The sequence below is a fragment of the Caretta caretta genome, chromosome 2 (genome assembly GCF_965140235.1).
Source record: "Caretta caretta isolate rCarCar2 chromosome 2, rCarCar1.hap1, whole genome shotgun sequence".
Classification (NCBI taxonomy): Eukaryota; Metazoa; Chordata; order Testudines; family Cheloniidae; genus Caretta; species Caretta caretta.
Window position 1 is genome coordinate 270,065,606 of NC_134207.1, and position 19,972 is coordinate 270,085,577.

A 19,972-nucleotide genomic window follows, 5' to 3' on the forward strand; every position below is an offset into this window, starting at 1 on the left:
GGATTCACACTCTGAACCCCAAAACTATGAGATCCATATTGAATCTGCAATAATCAGAACTTCTATCAGTTAACTGGGTGGGCACCCTGAAAACTATTGTGATGGAGTCAACGAAAAAAGAAAACACTTATCGTTTAATGAATATTCAATGTAGTACAAAATACAACATATGTGGTGGTCTCTCGTGTCCTTCCAGGACATCAGGTTCAGCAAACCTCAGACCTCTGAAAACCAGGAAATACAGATAAATCCCATGCAACCATAACTCTGCCCCTTGGTGCTGGCAATAGCCATGGGAACGATCTGCCTGCTACTCCTGGTGAAGGAATTTGTTTGTTTTCTGAAATGTCAAATTTTGATTAGCTCTGGCATAAAGCAACACATTTCATTGTAAGATATACCTAACACACAATCTGACAATGGTCTGAAAGCAGAAAGTAGGATTTTATTTCATAATTTCTGCTGCTAAAAGACTTTGCATTCCTTACTGCAAGAGAATGACATGTTTACAGTAGGATAGAAACACCTCTGAGCAACTCAGAGAGAAGATGTGAGTAATCATTTTAGCACAATGGTAGGGGCTGATCCTGGGGCAGGGTTCTGCCTTTGCCCCCTCAGACTGTGCAAAGGGCCCATGCTGCGAGTGGAGCAATTGTCCGTGGCTCAGCTGGAAGCCCCCTGATGAGGACCTGGAGACAGTGCAGTGAGCTGCCAGCCTTGTGCCCTGACAGGAAGAGGGGGTGGAGATGCCGGGCGAGAGCCCTGGTTTTACTTTGCCCCTTTCAGACAGTGAGCACCACGGGGGATTCTGGCCAAGACCGGCACAGGGCTCAAAGGGAGGAGCTCCTGGTGCCCATTCTGACCCTGTTCACGGATATAATCCTACAGAACCATACAGCATGAGAACAAGCAGACTGGGCAGTCACTGCAGGACCGTGAGATGGGTCTAGCCTGCTCTGTATGGTACTGACAGGGCCCCGGGCTACCCTGAGTCTCAGGGATGGATGCTCAGCTGGAATCCTCCACCCCAGACCCAGAAGAAAGGGAAGAGTTTCTCCCCATTGAAAGAAGCCTGTGGGAAAGTGAAGATCGGGGCCAGATCATCAGCATAATTAAATGCCACCAACCCCCCTTCATAGTCCAGAGAGACCCGGATCCTGCTGGGTTCTCTACTCAAGGACAGGCGGGTGACAGGGGAGGTTTGAGCCCGATAGTCTCTGGCATTGCCCCATTTCTGCACCACCCAGACCCCATTCTCGGGGGTAAAGCCAACCTCTTCCTTCCTCAGCACAGACTGTCTAGCTACCCCCACAGCCCAGTCTCCGGCTACTCCTCCCTTCACCTTCACCTGCCAGGAATGTTTCCCCGAGGTGAAGCCCTCAGAGCCCAGCACACTCAGCAAATAATCAAATCTCTCCGGTTTGTAAGGCAACATCTGGTTCTCGGGGCCCCGGCTCATGGTTCTTTGATCATCAGACAGGACGAGCTCAGGATGTGCCGTGTCTGGATCCAGAGTCACATTCGCTGGGGAGAGACAGAATCAGAGCGTTATCGGCACACATGGGTCAATGACAGAGCGAAAGGATCGGCTGGGCCAGACCTGAGCCTCAGAATCTTCCCCCCTGCACTCACCCACTTCGGAACAATACTGTGTAACATATATGTATGCCAGTCGGTGCTGCTCTTTATACAGCTAACTATCGACACAGAGAGAGAGATAACATGGCAAAAATACTTCACTAACGCAGCGTTAAGATGCCTGGTGAGACCTTGCACCCCTCAAGAAAGTCAGTTCAGCAAAACTGAATCTTGTGAATGCTGGGAGATAGCGAGTTCAGGTAAACACCTTCGCAACCTTAACTCTGCCCTCTGGAGCTGGCAATGGCCTCTGGGAATTATCTGCATGCACTGCAGCTGTAATCCCTGTGGTAGGTGTTGCTGTACTGAAGGGTGAAGGAATAAATTGAACCATCTTGGAAGATCTGTGATTGGGATAGGAGGAGATCTGGGCGGCTGTGGCCCTCTGCGTGTGTGTGTGTGTGTCCCCCTCTCTCCCCGGCCCCTGTGTGGGCTTTTAAGGCTGCACAGCTCCCTGCCTCACCCTGGGATATCCCCAGCAAGCCAGACTGTCTAAACAGGCCAGGGCCTGCGCTTTGCTTTCTCTCTGAAGACAACGAGCAGTGCATTGCCCACAGCTATATGTTTCCACACAGCTCCTTCTAAGCAACCACGTTTCTTCTTTTAGGTAAAAGCATGACAGAGAATAAATATTAAAACAATAAAGCTCGAAAGCTGACCTGAGATTTCCCCGTCCCCCCAAATCCAATCTACAGCTCTAGAAGGTTTTAGTCCTTCAAACCCCACATCTGGGTATTCTCCGGGGTTAGAAGTTTAGATCCAGAACCAGAGCAATGGCTGGGCAGATCAGCCATATCTTTATCCAACTCTGGCCTTTGATCTTTGCCTTCTGTAACAGGTAATCAACAGAAAAAACCCTCCCCTCAGAGCTTAACTTCAAAAAGCTGGGTTTTTGCATTGACCAGAGGTAAGTAATTTGCATTAACCTCGCCCTAGGGACTCCCCAGGAAATCCACTTAATATTTATTGTCCCAAAAGTCCATACTTGTCTGGCACATTTTCAATACAGCCTTTTGAACCGCCACGTCTTACATCCATCACATCTCCTCACTAGAGAGGTTATACACAATCCTGGCCCACAGCAGTACATACAGTTAGTACAATAAGATCTTTCAGTGATATTGCAGGAAATTGCCCTATCTACAGAGCCCTATCCAGCTACAGTGGAAACTCTCCACCTCCAGAGTCTCTTGGCTCCTCTGTGCTCAGTATGATCCCCTTAGTTCATGAGCAGTACTATCTGTCCAATAATGTTCTGAATGTTGCTCCCCCCAGAGGCCTAGTGGGTGCCGTTCACTCTCTGCGTGTTATCCTCCAGTCAGTGAGACCCTTGTGGCAGGATCAGAGCCAGGGCTTGATCCCCAGGTCTGGGCAAAACCACGGTGGTAGAATATGTCAACCTTTAAAAACTATGGTTTTTTTAGGGAGTTGGGGGGGCGGGAGGGAGAGGAGATTGTATCCCAGGAACCCCTTGGTCAAATGATCTCAGATTTGGATCACTGACCCTAGCCAGTGCCCCCCGAGGCACATCAAATTTCAAGGCAATCCATGTAACCATGACAATTTTAGAGCACTTAGAAGAATGAAGCTTTTCACAGAAAGCTAGTTGGTACCTTAACTTGACCAGACCTGACAGCTCAGTATCATTTGTACAGTCCCCAGCAGATCCCGGTGGTTGGGTTGGGCCCTGTATGCATTACTCCAGTTCAGATATTAAATTGCAAGAAATAGTTTGATTCTGAAGTCACGCCTACATTATACACTTGGGACATCTCAATTTTTCTTCCAAAGATAAATATAGTTTTACCTGAATGAACTACTCCAGAGTCCTGTGTTTCGGGTGGGAAGAAATATGCAAATATATTTAAATGTTACCTTTCTTTAGGGTTGAGATGCAAGTCTCTTCGCTTGGGTCACTCACAGCCCCATCCGCACACACAGCCGAAACCCGGACTCTGTAGGGTGTCTCAGGACTCAGTCCATCAATGCTATAGAACTCGGTTCTCTTTTCTGTCCTTCGTTCCAGCCATTTGTCTTTCCCCTCCTGAATTGTATCTCCTGCCTCCTCTTTATATTCCACCTTATACTCCCTTATTCTGACTCCATCTCCAATGACACTTGGACTCTCCCAGGTGAGGGCGATGGCAGATGAATCTACAATAACTGTTACAGACTTCCCAGGCGGGCTGGTAGGAGGGAGAGTCTTCACAGGATTACTCACATCGCTGCTCTCGCTGAGCCCTGGTTTGCTCACTGCAGCGTATCGGAACTGGTACTCGGTGTTTGCACGTAGCCCTGTTACTGTGAATGTCTCTTGCGTGTTATTTACATTCACAGTCGTCCAGTTCTCCTGTCCTACAATTCTGTACTCTGCCCGATAGCCGGATATCTCAGCCCTTCCATAGGCTGCTGGGTTAAACTTGAGCTGCACACGGTCATGTTTGATTCCATCAATCAGGGGAGGAAGAGGCTTTGATGGAGCCTCAAAGTTGGTGCTGATCAGCTCTCCCTCCTCATACAGGTAAATGGAAGTGCCTGGATTGTCCTTGTCTGGAACAGAGGACACAATGAACCGAATCTTCCCGTTAGATTTGTTGACACTGACAAAACGTGAAAGGGACTTTGCAGATTTTCGAGCTTTTCTATTAATTTCTTGTTCCTCAAACCACATTTTGGATTTTGGTTTCTCAGCAACAGAACTGGCTGCTGCAGAATCATAAGTTTCCTTTATATACTGGGTCTGAAGCCACTGTTTTAAATCTGATAAATATGGCTCCTCTTCATGCAGTGAAGTGAATGTAAAAGAGACAATGAAGTCAAGCTCAGGGTTGAGTACTATTTCATCTAGTTCACTCTGAGAGGACACCACTTTTACATTGCTTAGGATCCTAAGGTAGGAATTCACATAATTCATCTCTTTTTCCTTTGTATCCAGAAATTCACTGAGTCTCTGAGTATTGAATGGTGACTGGTTTTTACATGATAAAATATCCACCAGAGCCCCTTCCTCTTTTCCACCTCCACGGATTAACGGTAAGAGTCCTGCTAGCTGTTTCTGGAAAGTCTGTCTGTGTTGCTTACACAGATCTCTGAACTGCTGGATTTTCAGCTTGATTTCGGGGAAGCTTGTGGCAATCGGACTCTTCACCATGTCATTGCATCGCATGTTTACTTCTGCCAGTTCCTCCAGAGCAGTCTGAGCATCAGAAATCAGTGAAAAGCTGATCTCACGCACCAGCCGAGCAGCTCTGGAATCCAGCTTGGTCAGCGGGTACAGCCAGACTCTCACTGGTACGGCCTTCTCCCCCTGGGCACCCAGCAGCTTGGGGAGGGTGGAGTATATTTGCATGGCATCTTGGAAATTAGTTGGATTTCTCTCAAGAGCAAAATCACCATGGAACCTGCAGTTAAATTTTGCAGCATTTAATTTTTCACTTTCATCCATTTTGACAGCTCCTTCCCCTTCTATGGAAAACATGGGTATCTTTTTAATTGCAATCTGGAGCTTTCCCTCTATCTCACGTACATTCTCAGAAGAAGAAACTTCCCGATCAAACACGAAGAAAGCCTGAGCCCCGTACAGCACAGCCGTGACCACATGGGTGGCGGTGCCTTGGTCAAATACAGCAGGATAAGAAACATTCTCTGGTCCTAAATGGTTCATAGTTAGTTGTTCAAAGTTTGTTGTGGCAGAGTACTGGAGAGTAATTCGGGCCTGTTGTTTGGATTTTTTGGTGTCATTTAAGTATTTGGCAGATCCACTTACTTCAACCAGCCCCCCCAGGAAACTGGCCTTCAGCGAGGCTGTGACATTGAGGGCATTGGCCTTCTCTTCAATGGTGTCGGATGCGATGATCTCAAATTCAGTCTTGGGTTGTGGTTTTGTGTTTACATCCTTGCGAAGCTGTTCCAGGCCCCACAGCGTGATCCCTGGAATAGTAGAGACAGACACATGGTAACGTAACTGATAGATGCACAGGACACAGAATCTATCCATCCTTTAATTGTGTCTCATTTCTGAGATTGAAAAATAACGAGTGAAGGACATCAAGTAAACTGACCTGGTAACATACAAATGTGCCAAGTCAAGGCTGAACTACACCGCTAACAAACTTCCCTTGCCCCCGGCTTCTTACAGGACTTTGGAAGATGTGATCTTTTCTGTTTTTTTTCATATATCCCTCTCCAGAATGACTGAGTTCACTCCCCCCTCAGGAGTACACTGTCCCAGGAAGCAAGTGCTATATTGATGATTGAAATATCACTTCCATTAGAAAAGGAGGACTTGTGGCACCTTAGAGACTAACCAATTTATTTGAGCATAAGCTTTCATGAGCTACAGGGATGCATCTGATGAAGTGAGCTGTAGCTCACGAAAGCTTATGCTCAAATAAATTGGTTAGTCTCTAAGGTGCCACAAGTCCTCCTTTTCTTTTTGCGGATACAGACTAACACGGCTGCTACTCTGACTTCTATTAGAAATGATCTGATCAATTGGATAATTGGTCTGAAATCAACAAGATGAAATTCAATAAAGACAAGTGCAAAGTACTACACTTAGGAAGGAAAAATCAAATGCACCGTTACAAAATGGGGAATAACTGGCTAGGCAGTAGTACTGCGGAAAAGGACCTGGGGATTATAGCGGATCACAAATTGAATATGAGACAACCATGGGATGCAGTTGTGCAAAAGGCTAATATAATTGTGGGGTGGGAGGTAGTTGTCCTGCTCTTCTCAGCACTGGAAAGGCCTGAGCTGGAGTATTGTGTCCAGTTTGGGGCGCCACACTGCAAGAAAAATCTGGACAAACTAGAAGGGTGAGGGAAGAGCAACAAAACTGATAAAGGGTTTAGAAAACCTGCCCTATAGAAGATAGATTAGAAACAGTGGGTATGTTTAGTCTTAAGAGAAGAAGACTGAGAGCAGAGCTGATAACGGTTTTCAAATCTGTTAAGGGCTGTTGACAGTGAGGACAGTGATCAGTTGTTCTCCATGTCCGCTGAAGGGAGGCCAAAAAGTAATTGGCTTTATCTGTAGCAAGGGAGGTTTAAGTTAGATATTAGGAAAACTTTCTAATTGTAAGGATAATTAAGCACTGGAATAGACTTCCAAGGGAGGTTGTGGAATCCCCATCTGTGATAAATAAAGTGGGGGTAGCTCCCTTTGATGGACACCCAGCCAATCAGTTAGCTGTAAAATCCCTCTTGATAGCTGTTCTTTACTTGCTTTACCTGTAAAGGGTTAAAAGTCCCCCAGGTAAAGAAAAAAAAAGTGGGCACCTGACCAAAAGAGCCAATGGGAAGGCTAGAACTTTTTAAAATTGGGAAAGAAAGTTTGCCTTTGTCTGTTGTTCTCTGGAGGGACAGAGCAGCCATGTTGTAAGCAGCTAAGCCAGGTATGATTATAAGCAGTGATGAGCTGCCAAAATCTTAACAACCTGTTCCCTGAGGGATGTGCCTCAGTATGTATTTTTTGTACCAACAGGGTTACCATAGGTCCGTATTTTCCTGGGAGGAATTTTTAAAATTTAAAAATTCCTCCCGGATGGCGATTTAAGAACAAAAAGGCCTGACCTGTCTGGGAAAATAGGGATGTATGTTAACCCTGCCGAAAGTTCTTTTTTAAAAAGATGGGCCTGACCTAGAAATTACCTCCGTTTCACACGTGTGGGTCCCCGCCATGCCCTGGGCATGTGCTAGGGTGACCAGATGTCCCAATTTTATAGGGACAGTCCTGGTTTTGGGGTCTTTTTCTTATATAGGCTCCTATTACCCCCCAACCCCTGTCCTGATTTTTCACACTTGCTGTCTGGTCACCCTAGGGTGTGCACAAGTGTGGGTCCCAGCTGCTCCCTTCCCCACTCATTGAAGCAGGTGTGCAGGGTTACTGCCCTGGGAACTGCAGGACACCAGTGGACATGGGGACAGCTGCAGACAGGGGCGTGGGGCAGGGCTAGCTGGAGGCAGGGGGGCCAGGCTGGCTGTGGGCAGGGCCGGGGCAGGGGGCAGCAGAGCTGGCTGGAGACAGGAGGGTGCGGGGCTGGCTGTGGGCAGGGCAGGCGGTGCGGAACTGGCTGGAGACAGGAGGGTGCAGGGTTGGCTGGAGGCAAGGGGGTGCGGGGCTGGCTGTGGGCAGGGCAGGCGGTGCGGAACTGGCTGGAGACAGGAGGGTGCAGGGTTGGCTGGAGGCAAGGGGGTGTGGGGCTGGCTGGAGACAGGGACAGGCTGTGGGCAGGACAGGGGGTGCAGGTGGCAGGGCCTGGCTGCGGGCAGGGCAGGGGGTGTGGGGGTGGCTGGAGACAGGGGCTGGCTGCAGGCAGGGGGTACGGCAGGGACTGGCTGGAGACGGGCTGGCTGCAGGCAGGGCACGGGGTGCGTGCGGCAGAGGTTGGCTGGATACAGGGCAGAGGGTGCGGCAGGGGCTGGCTGCAGGCAGGGCAGGGGGTGTGGGGGTGGCTGGAGACGGGCTGGCTGTGGGCAGGGGGTGCGGCAGGGGCTGGCTGCGGGCAGGGCAGGGGCTGGCTGCAGGCTGGGCAGGGGGTGCAGGGGGTGCAGGTGGCAGGGGCTGGCTGCGGGCAGGGCAGGGCAGGGGGTGCAGGCGGCAGGGGCTGGCTGCGGGCAGGGCAGGGAGTGCGTGCGGCGGGGCTGGCTGCGGGCAGGGGGGTGGGGGCTCGCGGGGAGCAGCCCGAGCAGCAGGACGCAGCCCCGGCCCAGCAGAGCAGCCGGGGACCCCCCAGGCAGCAGCGGGAGCCCCAGGGCCGGGGGGGCAGCCCACGTGGCTCCCGCAGCGCAGCGCCCCCGGTGGCCGGAGGAGGAATCACATCACTTCCCGGCCGGAGCCCAGCAAAGCCCCCTGCAGGGAAGCGGGTTAACAGCCGGTTCTAAAACTGGTTCAGAATTTAACACCCGGTTCGCGCGAACCGGCGCGAATTCAGCTCACCCCAGATTATAAGTCATCGGATCATGCCTAGAATGACTTATCTGAACTCCAATGTGTAAACAGATCAGCGTGTTTAGCCAGATGCGATTAGGGTTATTTATTTTATTTCTTATTGGCTTGTGGACTCCTCTGTCAGAACCCCAGATGCTTTTGTTTGCTTGTAACCTTTAAGCTAAACCCACAAGAAAGCTATTTTGGGTGCTTGATTTTTGGAATTGCTCTTTTAAAATCTAGCAGAAGCCTAAATTCCAGATGCATTTTCTTTCTTTTTATTTTTAATAAAATTTCCTTTTTTAAGAACAGAATTGGAGTTTTGGTGTGCTAAGAGGTTTATGCAAGTTGTTTGATTAGCTGGTAGCCACAGCTAATTTCCTTTGTTTTCTTTCTCAGCTGTTCCCAGACTGTTTCTCAGCTGGGGTGAAAGGGCTTGAGGGCACCCCATAGGGAGGAATTCCCAAGTGTTCCTTCCTAGGTTGAAAGGGGTTGGGTGTTTCTTGCATTTGGTTGGTGGCAGCATTTACCAAGCCAAGGTCAGAGAGAAGCTGTAACCTTGGGAGTTTAAAACAAGCCTGGAGTGGCCAGTATTAATTTTTAAAATCCTTGCGTGCCCCACTCTGCACTCGGAGTGACAGAGTTGGGATTCAGCCTTGAGAAACTAAATGAATTCTTTGCATCGGTCTGCCCTGTTGAGGATGTGAGGGAGATTCCCAAACCTCAGCCATTCTTTTTAGGTGACAGATCTGAAGAAAGAAAAGGAGGACTTGTGGCACCTTAGAGACTAACCAATTTATTTGAGCATGAGCTTTCGTGAGCTACAGAAGCTCACGCTCAAATAAATTGGTTAGTCTCTAAGGTGCCACAAGTACTCCTTTTCTTTTTGCGAATACAGACTAACACGGCTGCTACTCTGAGATCTGAAGAACTGTGCCAAATTGAGGTGTCATTAGAGGAGGTTTTGGAACAAATTGATAAACTAAACAGTAATAAATCTCCAGGACCTGATGGTATTCACCCAAGAGTTCTGAAGGAACTCAAATGTGAAATTGCAGGACTACTAACTGTAGTCTGTAACCTATCATTTAAATCAGCTTCTGTACCAAATGACTGGAGGAGAGCTAATGTGATGCCAGTTTTTAAAAAGGGCTCCAGAGGTGACCCTGGTAACTACAGGCCAATAAATGTCACTTCAGTACTGGGCAAATTGGTTGAAACTATCGTAAAGAACAAAATTGTCAGACGCATAGATGAACATAATTTGTTGGGAAATAGTTAACATGGTTTTTGTAAAGAGAAATCATGCCTCACCAATCTACTAGAATTCTCTGAGGGGGTCAACAAGCATGTGGACAGGGGGATCGAGTGGATATAGTGTACTTAGATTTTCAGAAAGCCTTTGACAAGGTCCCTCACCAAAGGCTCTTAAGCAAAATAAGCAGTTATGGGATAAGAGGGAAGGTTCTCCCATGGATTGGTAACTGGTTAAAAGATAGGAAACAAAGGGTAGGAATAAATGGTCAGTTTTCCGAATGGAGAGAGGTAAATAGTGGTGTCCCCCAGGGATATGTACTGGGCCCAGTCCTATTTAACATATTCATAAACAATCTGAAAAAAGGGGTAAACAGTGTGGTGGCAAAATTTGCAGATGATACAAAACTACTCAAGATAGTTAAGTCCCAGGCAGACTGCGAAGAGCTACAAAAGGATCTCTCAAAACAGGGTGACTGGGCAACAAAATGGCAGATGAAATTTAAAGTTGATAAATGCAAAATAATGCACATTGGAAAACATAATCCCAACTCTACGTATGAAATGAAGGGGTCTAAATTAACTGTTACCACTCAAGAAAGAGATCTTGGAGTCAGTATGGATAGTTCTCTGAAAACATCCACTTAATGTGCAGCGGCAGTCAAAAAAGCTAACAGAATGCTGGGAAGAATTAAGAAAGGGATAGATAATAAGACAGAAAATATCCTATTGCCTCTATATAAATCTATGGTTCGCCCACACCTTGAATACTGCGTGCAGATGTGGTCACCCTATCTCAAAAAGATATATTGGAATTGGAAAAGGTTCAGAAAAGGGCAACAAAAATGATTAGGGGTATAAAATGGCTTCTGTATAAGAGAGATTAATAAGACTGGGACTTTTCAGCTTGGAAAAGAGGCAACTAAGGGGGAATATGACAGAAGTCTATAAAATCATGAGAGGTATAGATAAAGTAAATAAAGAAGTGTTATTTACTCCTTCTCATAATACAAGAACAAGGGGTCATCAAATGAAATTAATAGGTAGCAGGTTTAAAACAAACACAAGAAAGAAATTTTTCACGGAAAGCATTGTCAACCTCTGGAACTCCTTGCCAGAGGGTGTTGTGAAGGCCAATCCTATGATGGGGTTCAAAAGGGAACTAGATAGATTCATGGAAGATAGGTCCATCAGTGACTATTAGCCAGGATGTGCAGAAAATGGTGTCCCTAGCCTCTGTTTGCCAGAAGTTGCGATTGGGTGACAGGGGATGGATCACTTGATGATAACCTGTCTGTTCATTCCCTTTGGGGGACCTGCCGTTGGCCACTGTCAGAGGACAGGATACTGGGCTTGATGGACCTTTGGTCTGACCCAGTAGGGCCGGTCTTATGTTCTTGATACCATCATTGTAGGTTTTAAAGAACAGGTTAGACAAATACCTCTCAGAGATGGCCCTGGTGCACTTATTCCTGCCTCAATGCAGGTAGCTGGACTAGGTGTCCCCTTAAGGACCCTTCCAGCCCTAAATTTCTATGATTCAGTGATGTCTGGTGGGGTGAGTTCCTCATGCTAATTATGTTGCTTTAAAATGTATTTCCTTTATTGAGTTTAAACTAGTTGTATTTTAATTTTGAGTGTCCCCTTGTTATTTTTCTATGAGAGAGTAAATAGGTACTTCTTCTTTACCTTCTCTCGCCCTTTCCTATTTACCTTCTCTAGCCCTTTCCTATTTACCTTCTCTAGCCCTTTCCTATTTACCTTCTCTAGCCCATTCCTATTTACCTTCTCTAGCCCTTTCCTATTTACCTTCTCTAGCCCTTTCCTATTTACCTTCTCTAGCCCATTCCTATTTACCTTCTCTAGCCCTTTCCTATTTACCTTCTCTAGCCCATTCCTATTTACCTTCTCTAGCCCTTTCCTATTTACCTTCTCTCGCCCTTTCCTATTTACCTTCTCTCGCCCATTCCTATTTACCTTCTCTCGCCCATTCCTATTTACCTTCTCTAGCCCTTTCCTATTTACCTTCTCTAGCCCTTTCCTATTTACCTTCTCTCGCCCATTCCTATTTACCTTCTCTAGCCCTTTCCTATTTACCTTCTCTAGCCCTTTCCTATTTACCTTCTCTCGCCCTTTCCTATTTACCTTCTCTCGCCCTTTCCTATTTACCTTCTCTAGCCCTTTCCTATTTACCTTCTCTAGCCCTTTCCTATTTACCTTCTCTAGCCCATTCCTATTTACCTTCTCTAGCCCTTTCCTATTTACCTTCTCTAGCCCATTCCTATTTACCTTCTCTAGCCCTTTCCTATTTACCTTCTCTAGCCCTTTCCTATTTACCTTCTCTAGCCCTTTCCTATTTACCTTCTCTAGCCCATTCCTATTTACCTTCTCTAGCCCTTTCCTATTTACCTTCTCTAGCCCTTTCCTATTTACCTTCTCTAGCCCATTCCTATTTACCTTCTCTAGCCCTTTCCTATTTACCTTCTCTAGCCCATTCCTATTTACCTTCTCTAGCCCTTTCCTATTTACCTTCTCTAGCCCTTTCCTATTTACCTTCTCTAGCCCTTTCCTATTTACCTTCTCTAGCCCATTCCTATTTACCTTCTCTAGCCCTTTCCTATTTACCTTCTCTAGCCCATTCATTCTTCTGTATCCCTGTTTCACCTCCAGCTTATTCTTGTCTCTGTATGAAATATTTTGTTTTGTCTTTTCCTGTGAAATTCTCCCCAGGTTTCTAGTCATTTTTATCATCATTGTCCGAACTGCCTCGATTTCTGTGATACCCTCTTTGTGATGGGACGGCCAGCACGGAGCACACATTCCAGGGGAGCGTGGCCCGTTGATTTATATAATGCCATTGGAATAGGTCTGGTGGCATTTTCCATGCTGTTCCTCGGGCACCCGAGCACCCTGTTCACGGCTTGGCCTGCCACTGGACACAGAGTGGGTGTTTTCACTGAGCTGTCCACAGCGATGCCAGGCCTTTTCCGGGGTGGGGACAGTTCATATGGGTCACAGTGATGTGTGTGAATAGCTGAAGTGTTTCCTTCTAATGGGTCCCCTCATGCCCCGAAGATCTGTGTGTAGAGAGGACCCTTCTCACCGGGACCTCACCCCTCCCATGTGGAAATGGGGGGATGAGCCAGCTCGGGGGCACTGTCCCCCTTTCCTAGGCCGACTGCCATGCGGGTGGGGCTGCAGAGATATCGCAGTGGCAGGGGAGTGGATGGAAAGTTTCTCCTTTCTCCTAGTGCAGCCAGTGCTGTAAGGAGGGTCAGCAGGACAGTACCCGGGCAGGTTTGGATGCCCTTTGTTTTTTCCCCAACTCAAATCCCAAACCCAAATGTTCCTAAAAGAAACAGGTGCCAAATGCTTCTTTTTCCTGAAACGCTAAGTTGGGCCCCGGGCTCCCCCCGGGTGACAATTACCTGGGATGAGGGAGTCACTGCGGCAGTCGTACAGCATCCCCAGCTGGAAAGGGCGGCCCAGAGCCGGCATCGCAATGGTGTCATCTGATCCGGCCATTGTTCCACACCCAGATGCTCTCTCCTCTGTCTGACCTGCAAGAAAGAACTGGGGTTACACTTAAGTTTCTGGGGAGCAGATTTAGAATCGAGTCACTGGCTTCAGTCTTCAAAGCTTTTTCCGAACATTGCCTTGGTTTTAAAAGAATGATGGATCTTCTAGTCTCCACAGGGGACAGGAGAGGAAGAAAGTCACTCAGAGATTTACCTCTCCCTTTTCTTGCCTCAGATTATGAATTCTAAATTTTATATTTCAAAGGAATTGTTCCTATTAGGAAGAATGGGAAATAGTTATAATTTGATGCAATTTAGAGAGATGTAAGCCACAAAGCAAAACAACTGTTGTATTTTGCTGCTCTCATGTAAGATCCCAGACGTATTGAAAGAACGCTGTGACATGCCAGCAAGCTGGATGTCCTGATAGGGGGCTAAATTGCAGCCAGGGAGCCATAAATACCTGCTGCCCAATGGTTAAGAAGAGAGGCAACAGCCCTTACTTAATGCAAGCCAGAGCATGCCTCTGAAGCAGGGGTGGGCAAACTATGGCCCGCGGGTCGAGCCGTTGTAAGCTGGCCCATGAGCTCCCGCTGGGGAGCAGGGTCTGGGGCTTGCTCTGCTCTGGCGCTCCAGCCGGGGTGCCGGGTTGGGGGCTGCTTGAGCTCCCGGAAGCAGCCACATGGCCCCGCTCCGACAGTCGGGGGCCGCTCCACGCATATGAGCCAGAGAAGGGACACCCCCCTCCCGCACCCCAACCCCAATTTTGTGTGCATTCATGGCTCGCCATACAATTTGTATTCCCCGATGTGGCCCTCAGGCCAAAAAGTTTGCCCACCCCTACTTTAAAGTCTAAATAAAATCGTACACCTTTCAGGCCTTGCACCTTGGAATAGAGCAGGAACATCTGCCAATAGATATAGCATAAGGAAATCTCCCTCTCCGAGACCATTCCCAGAGGAGAATTAAAGGGAACGGCTCCATTTCATGTCTCTTACCTACACTTACAGAACCGCAAGCCACCCACCAACTGTCTTCCTGTTACACGTTTACCCCAGAATCCATCACACCAGCCTCCTCTTGATATGTGCCCTACAGAGGGTTGTTTTAAAGTTTAATCTCAGCGAATGTATGAAACTCGGGCCTTGTCCACATGGGGGTACGTTGGCACTGAGTTGACGCACACTAGTAGCTGCGCACTACGTAAGCAATACTCCTAGCATGCGCACGGGACAGCTGTGCCCTCTTTCCAAAATGCCGTACCCCACAATTGTAGCTGAGAGATTTCAAATGATTTAGAAAATTATTTGTCTAGTATTAGGAATTGTCAACTGATATTTATTGAGCAGGATGAAAATGTGATTGTTAGCTTATATATGAGTAAGTCTGTGAGTCTTTCATGGAGGTCCTGGAAGTCACAGAGTCCATGACTTTCCAGGACCTCCATGACTTCTGCAGCTGCAGCGGCTGGTGTAGCTGACCCTGGGGCTGCCCCAGCACCTGGGTGACCCCGGGGCCAGCCACTCTGGCCACTGCTTCGGCGGCCCCAGACAACTGATCCCGGGCCCTGCCACGGAGCAGCAGTCCAGGAGCAGCAGCGGTGGGGCCCCGGGTTCCCCCCCCGCCTGGAGGAGCAGCAGCGGCGGTGGGGCTACTGGCCGCCAGCCCCCCAGGAGCAGCAGTGACTGTCGGAGCACCCCCCCCAGCAGCAGCCTCCCCTGGAGCACCCCTCCTCCCCCAGCACCTAAGATTTAGTGAGGGGCATTTTTAGTAAAGTCACGGACAGATCACAGGCTGTGACTTTTTTTTATTGGCCTTGACTGGTCCGTGGCCTTTACCATGACGAAATCATAGCCTTATATATGAGCATTCAGGGAAGTATAATTAGTTGGTATTATTAAGCTGTGGTTTGATTCGGGAACAATAAGACATAGGGCTGGAAGGAACCTCCTGGGTTGAGTCCAGTCCTCTGATACCGTAGGCAGCCCCGTCATATCGTCCCGTTCCTAAACTTACCAAGCTCCTTCTTAAAACTAGTCCGTCTGCCCCCACTATTCCTATTGGACGTCTGTTCCACAGCCTCAACCTCACTTCCACTTCGTTTCGGGGGCCGTTCATAGCGCTGATTTTGACAAATAAATCTCTGTTTTAGTTTGCGTCCTGGTTCCCTCAGGGATGCTCCTCTGGTTGAGGTCTATCCTGACAGGTGTCATCAGCTGAGACTGATGAAGTTAAGCACCCCCCCTCCCCACCTATGTGCAAAAAATTGTTGGTATCACAGCAATTTTCAAGGCAGTTGAGTGTGCAGGTGGATTTTAGACTGCTACACAGGAGGAGAGTTTCAACCTTAACTGTCGTGGAGCTACTGCCCCACTAAAATCTAGGTTCAAATGCTGCCCCCTTTGCCATGTGTCATGGGGTCCAGACACCCCAAGGGCAGAACAGGGGGTCCGAACCCCTAAGAACAAGCAATGGACTCAAAGGATTGTGTACAATGCTATTGTGTATAATCATGTTGAGTGAGCTCTTTTCTGAAAGCCTGTGATGTTCTCAACTTACTGATCACTGTGCGAGATGGATCCAGGCTGTGCTTAGGGATTTATGTATCGTGTATGTAGAGTCTGGAGCTGGTTCCTAAAGCTTCACCTCCCGCTCCCAGCAGGGTGGTGGCCAGCCAGGCAGGGAGGACCTGCCTCCCCAGCCAGACAAGACTAACCCCCAGCACCTCGCATTGTACAACCCAGGAGAGACAAATGATGGGTCTCTAGTGTGCAAACGGTGTGGAGTGTGTCCCAAAGTGAACTGAGAACTGGGGGGCTGGTTTCAAGACTTTGGGGTGAGGAACTAGAGGGGAAAAGGTCTGGCAGTGAAGAACTCGGGGTAGGTGGATTTGGGGATGCTTGGGACTGGAAGGGCTGGTGGGGTCACCCTGCAGGGATAACGAGGCTGCTGGAAGCCAGGGTGAGACCTTTCTGCCTGTGGGCTGGATGCTGGTGCCAGGGCTCCGAGCCAGAGCCACACAGGATTAAGGGACCCACGGTCACAGGCAGATGGTGACAGACCGCCTGACTGCTCTGGGGGATCCCCAGAATGTCACACCGCGATATCAGAATGCTTCACATCCAGGCTCGTGCTGTGTCTTGTCACTATTCCCTGTATAACATCAATACAGATTAACCCTCTCTTTGCCACCCTCTCAGCTGCAGCCCGTGGCCAGACTCATCCCCACACTGGCACGGCGGCTGGTGCAGGGGGGTGGCTCGTACGCTCAGGGGTGCCTTAACTTGTGCCCTGCCTCAGTGATTCCTCTGGGCCATTGCAGAGATGTAAGAATGCCCCTGCCATGTCTCCTCCAGCCCCTGGCGCACCCCAGAACACCCCGTTACTCCTCTGTGCTGGGGTCTTGGAGAGGGGGCCTAGGGGCTCTCTGAGGTGGGGGTTGTCATAAATATAAAGGGAAGGGTAAACCCCTTTAAAATCCCTCCTGGCCAGAGGAAAAATCCTCTCACCTGTAAAGGGTTAAGAAGGTAAAGGTAACCTCGCTGGCACCTGACCAAAATGACCAATGAGGAGACAAGATACTTTCAAAAGCTGGGAGGAGGGAGAGAAACAAAGGGTCTGTGTCTGTGGGTAGGCTGCTTTGGCCGGGGATAGACCAGGAATGGAGTCTTAGAACGTTTAGTAAGTAATCTAGCTAGGTACGTGTTAGATTATGATTTCTTTAAAGGGCTGAGAAAAGAATTGTGCTGAATAGAATGACTATTCCTGTCTGTGTATCTTTTTTGTAACTTAAGGTTTTGCCTAGAGGGATTCTCTATGTTTTGAATCTAATTACCCTGTAAGGTATCTATCATCCTGATTTTACAGAGGTGATTCCTTTACTTCTATTTCCTTCTATTTCTATTAAAAGTCTTGTAAGAAAACTGAATGCTTTTTCATTGTTCTCAGATCCAAGGGTTTGGGTCTGTGGTCACCTAAGCAAATTGGTGAGGATTTTTACCAAACCTTTCCCAGGAAGTGGGGTGCAAGGGTTGGGAGGATTTTGGGGGGAAAGACGTGTCCAAACTACGTTTCCCAGTAAACCCAGTTAGAGTTTGGTGCTGGCAGTGGATATTCCAAGGACAAAGGATAAAATTAATTTGTACCTTGGGGAAGTTTTAACCTAAGCTGGTAAAAGTAAGCTTAGGAGGTTTTCATGCAGGTCCCCACATCTGTACCCTAGAGTTCAGAGTGGGGGAGGAAGCTTGACAGGGGTATTATCCAAGGGGCTGTATCAATATCTTCTACTGTATCAAAATCTCCAGCTTCCCTGCTTTCACCTCATTCCCCTCCTGTCTATCACAAATGCTGCTGCTAAAGTCACTCCCTCTCCAAGCGCATTCTGTCCTCCTCACTTCCCCTCACTGACTTCTGGCCTGTTACCACGTTCAATCCAACTTCTGTGGGCCTGAGCCCCATTGCCCTGCACCTTGTCACCTACGCCAGCGCAAAACGGATGTAAAGCATTGCCCAGCAGGAACGAAAGTGCTTCACACCCCAAAGTACACTGGTGTAATTCACTTCACAAGGGGCCGGGTGACAGGAAATCAGAGTCACTGAGCAGAGTCCAGCCTGTTACATGCGTCATCTCCCTGTATCCTGCTTCCTTGGTTTCATCTCTCGCTCGCTCTCTGTGGCTCTGGCTCTTTGGGACCTCTCACTGCCCAGTCCTACATTTCAGCTTCTCCCCAGACAGCTCCTCTGGATCTCATCCCCAGACCATGGACAAATCCTGCTGCTCCTGCCTCCACAATGTCTGTAAGAGCCAACCTTTCCTCTCCAGCCTGACCGCTAAACCTCTTGTCCTCCTGGATCATCTCCCACGTGAATTACTGCAACCTCCCCCTCTCTGGCCTCCCGGATACCCACATCACAGCTCCCCAGTGCAAGATGCTGCTGCGAAAATAATCTTCCCAGCCTGTCATTCTGACCAGACGACTCCCTCTTTCGATCTCCCCACTGGCTCTTGCCTACTTCACTGCACGTGGTTCAAACTTCTTGTCCTCACCTCCACAGCCCTGCATAATGCCAGCCCTCTCTGCACCCCTGACTTCGTCCCTCATCACGTCACCTGCCATCCCCTCTGCAGCACCAGGAATGCCATGCTCAGTGCCCATTCATCTGCTTCTGCCAAACCAGCTTTGTGCCTGGTGATACCCTCCACTCTGGGAATGCCCTGTCCAGCGAGCTCACCGAGTCCTCACCCAGTCCCCACGTTTGCCTCCAGGATTCCCACCAGGAGCCAGTGAACAACATTGATTATTATTATTTAATTAAAAAAAAAATAAAACTAAGCTGCTTGTGGCAGGGACTCTGTGTGTGTGCGTACATACACAGATGTCTTATGTGTTTGTGCAGCACCTAAAACAGTGAGGCCTCGATTCTGATAAAAGATAAATAATATAAAGTTCAGAGTAAGTCCCCAGGATGTGCAGGTGTCTGTGTGGCTGTAACCTTCCCCCTCCCTCCCCACAGTTGGGTACCCGTATTCCTCACGTCATTCTCAGCTCAGCCTGGATCTATCTGAGGTGGGACCATGTTGTTCTATTTCTAGCCCAAGATTTTCAAAAGTGGCTAGTGACTGTGGGTGCCTCAGTTTTCAGGTGCCCAACTGGAGACCCTTCAAGGGGCCTGATTTCCAGGGGGGGGTGCTCAGCACATTCTGAGAGTCAGGCGCCTCTGAGCTGTGTCAAGCCGGGCCCCCGACTCCACGAGTCACTTTTGACAACCTTGGCCATAGTGTGAAGTGCCCAGAACACTGGGGCTGTAAAAACGCCCACTGCTCTTAACAAACCACGGATGAGAATTTTCAATGCTTTCACAACTGTTACAAGCCCCTCTTTCAAACTCACACACAACACGGTACCTTGGTGCTGTTAATTCAGCTCGGAGACCCAACGTGTATTCTTCCTTCACGGGCTGCTGGTCCCTGCGGCCTGCACGCCGTCCACCGGAGCTGTGGGGCTTTCACAGAAAAGTGGAACTTTTACATGGTTTCCTCTATTTATAATCCAGTTTCGGATTCTATCTTACACAATTAAACTGTTTTCCATTGCACTTTCTATATGGGGTCAAGCCCAGGGCCTTTAGGAATTGCTTGGTCAGTGAACTCCATTTACAGGAAAACAGCTTGGAGCTTTGCATGGTGACAGGTTTCAGAGTGGCAGCCGTGTTAGTCTCTATCAGCAAAAACAACGAGGAGTCCTTGTGGCACCTTCGAGACTAACAAATTTATTTAGGCATAAGCTTTTTAGCTCACAAAAGCTCATGCCCAAATAAATTGGTTAGTCTCTAAGGTGCCACAAGGACTCCTCGTTGTTTTAGCTTGGAGCTGGTTTACCAGGGTTGTCTTCTCAGATCAGTTCTCAGAAAACAAGAACCCAGGAGACAACCTGGCAAGCGCAGCTCTGTTCATGGTTACTCAGGGTGGCGAGTTGTAGGGGCCCCTGGTGCCTGAGCTCCAGCAAATTCAGGGCCCGGGAGTCCGGCTCCACCAATGTTTGGGACCACGCCTCTTCCCTGGCTCGGCCTGCAGCCCCTGCACCCCCTCCCCAGAGCATCCCCCAGCCCTGTCTACTGCCCCAGTGCCT

General features: G+C 48.6%; 1 protein-coding gene across 1 annotated transcript; it reads right to left on the reverse strand.

The window, feature by feature from the left end:
• Window positions 1–425: 425 nt before the first annotated feature.
• Window positions 426–19,347, reverse strand: LOC142070708 (stonustoxin subunit alpha-like). The gene is made up of 4 exons (XM_075124659.1): window positions 19,249–19,347; window positions 13,254–13,385; window positions 3,514–5,568; window positions 426–1,524 (listed from the first exon to the last, which is right to left on the reverse strand). Exons 2-4 carry the CDS (start codon window positions 13,348–13,350, stop codon window positions 995–997), a joined length of 2,682 nt encoding a protein of 893 aa, XP_074980760.1. The 5' UTR covers window positions 13,351–13,385; window positions 19,249–19,347; the 3' UTR covers window positions 426–994.
• Window positions 19,348–19,972: the final 625 nt, after the last annotated feature.

Coding starts and splice junctions, on each gene's coding strand:
- LOC142070708 (XM_075124659.1), bottom strand. CDS start 13,350: ATGGCCGGATCAGATGACACCATTGCGATGCCGGCTCTGGGCCGCCCT. Junction 5,569..13,253: donor CAGTGACTCCCTCATCCCAG/GTAATTGTCACC, acceptor CTACTATTCCAG/GGATCACGCTGTGGGGCCTG. Junction 1,525..3,513: donor CATCTCAACCCTAAAGAAAG/GTAACATTTAAA, acceptor GTCTCTCCCCAG/CGAATGTGACTCTGGATCCA.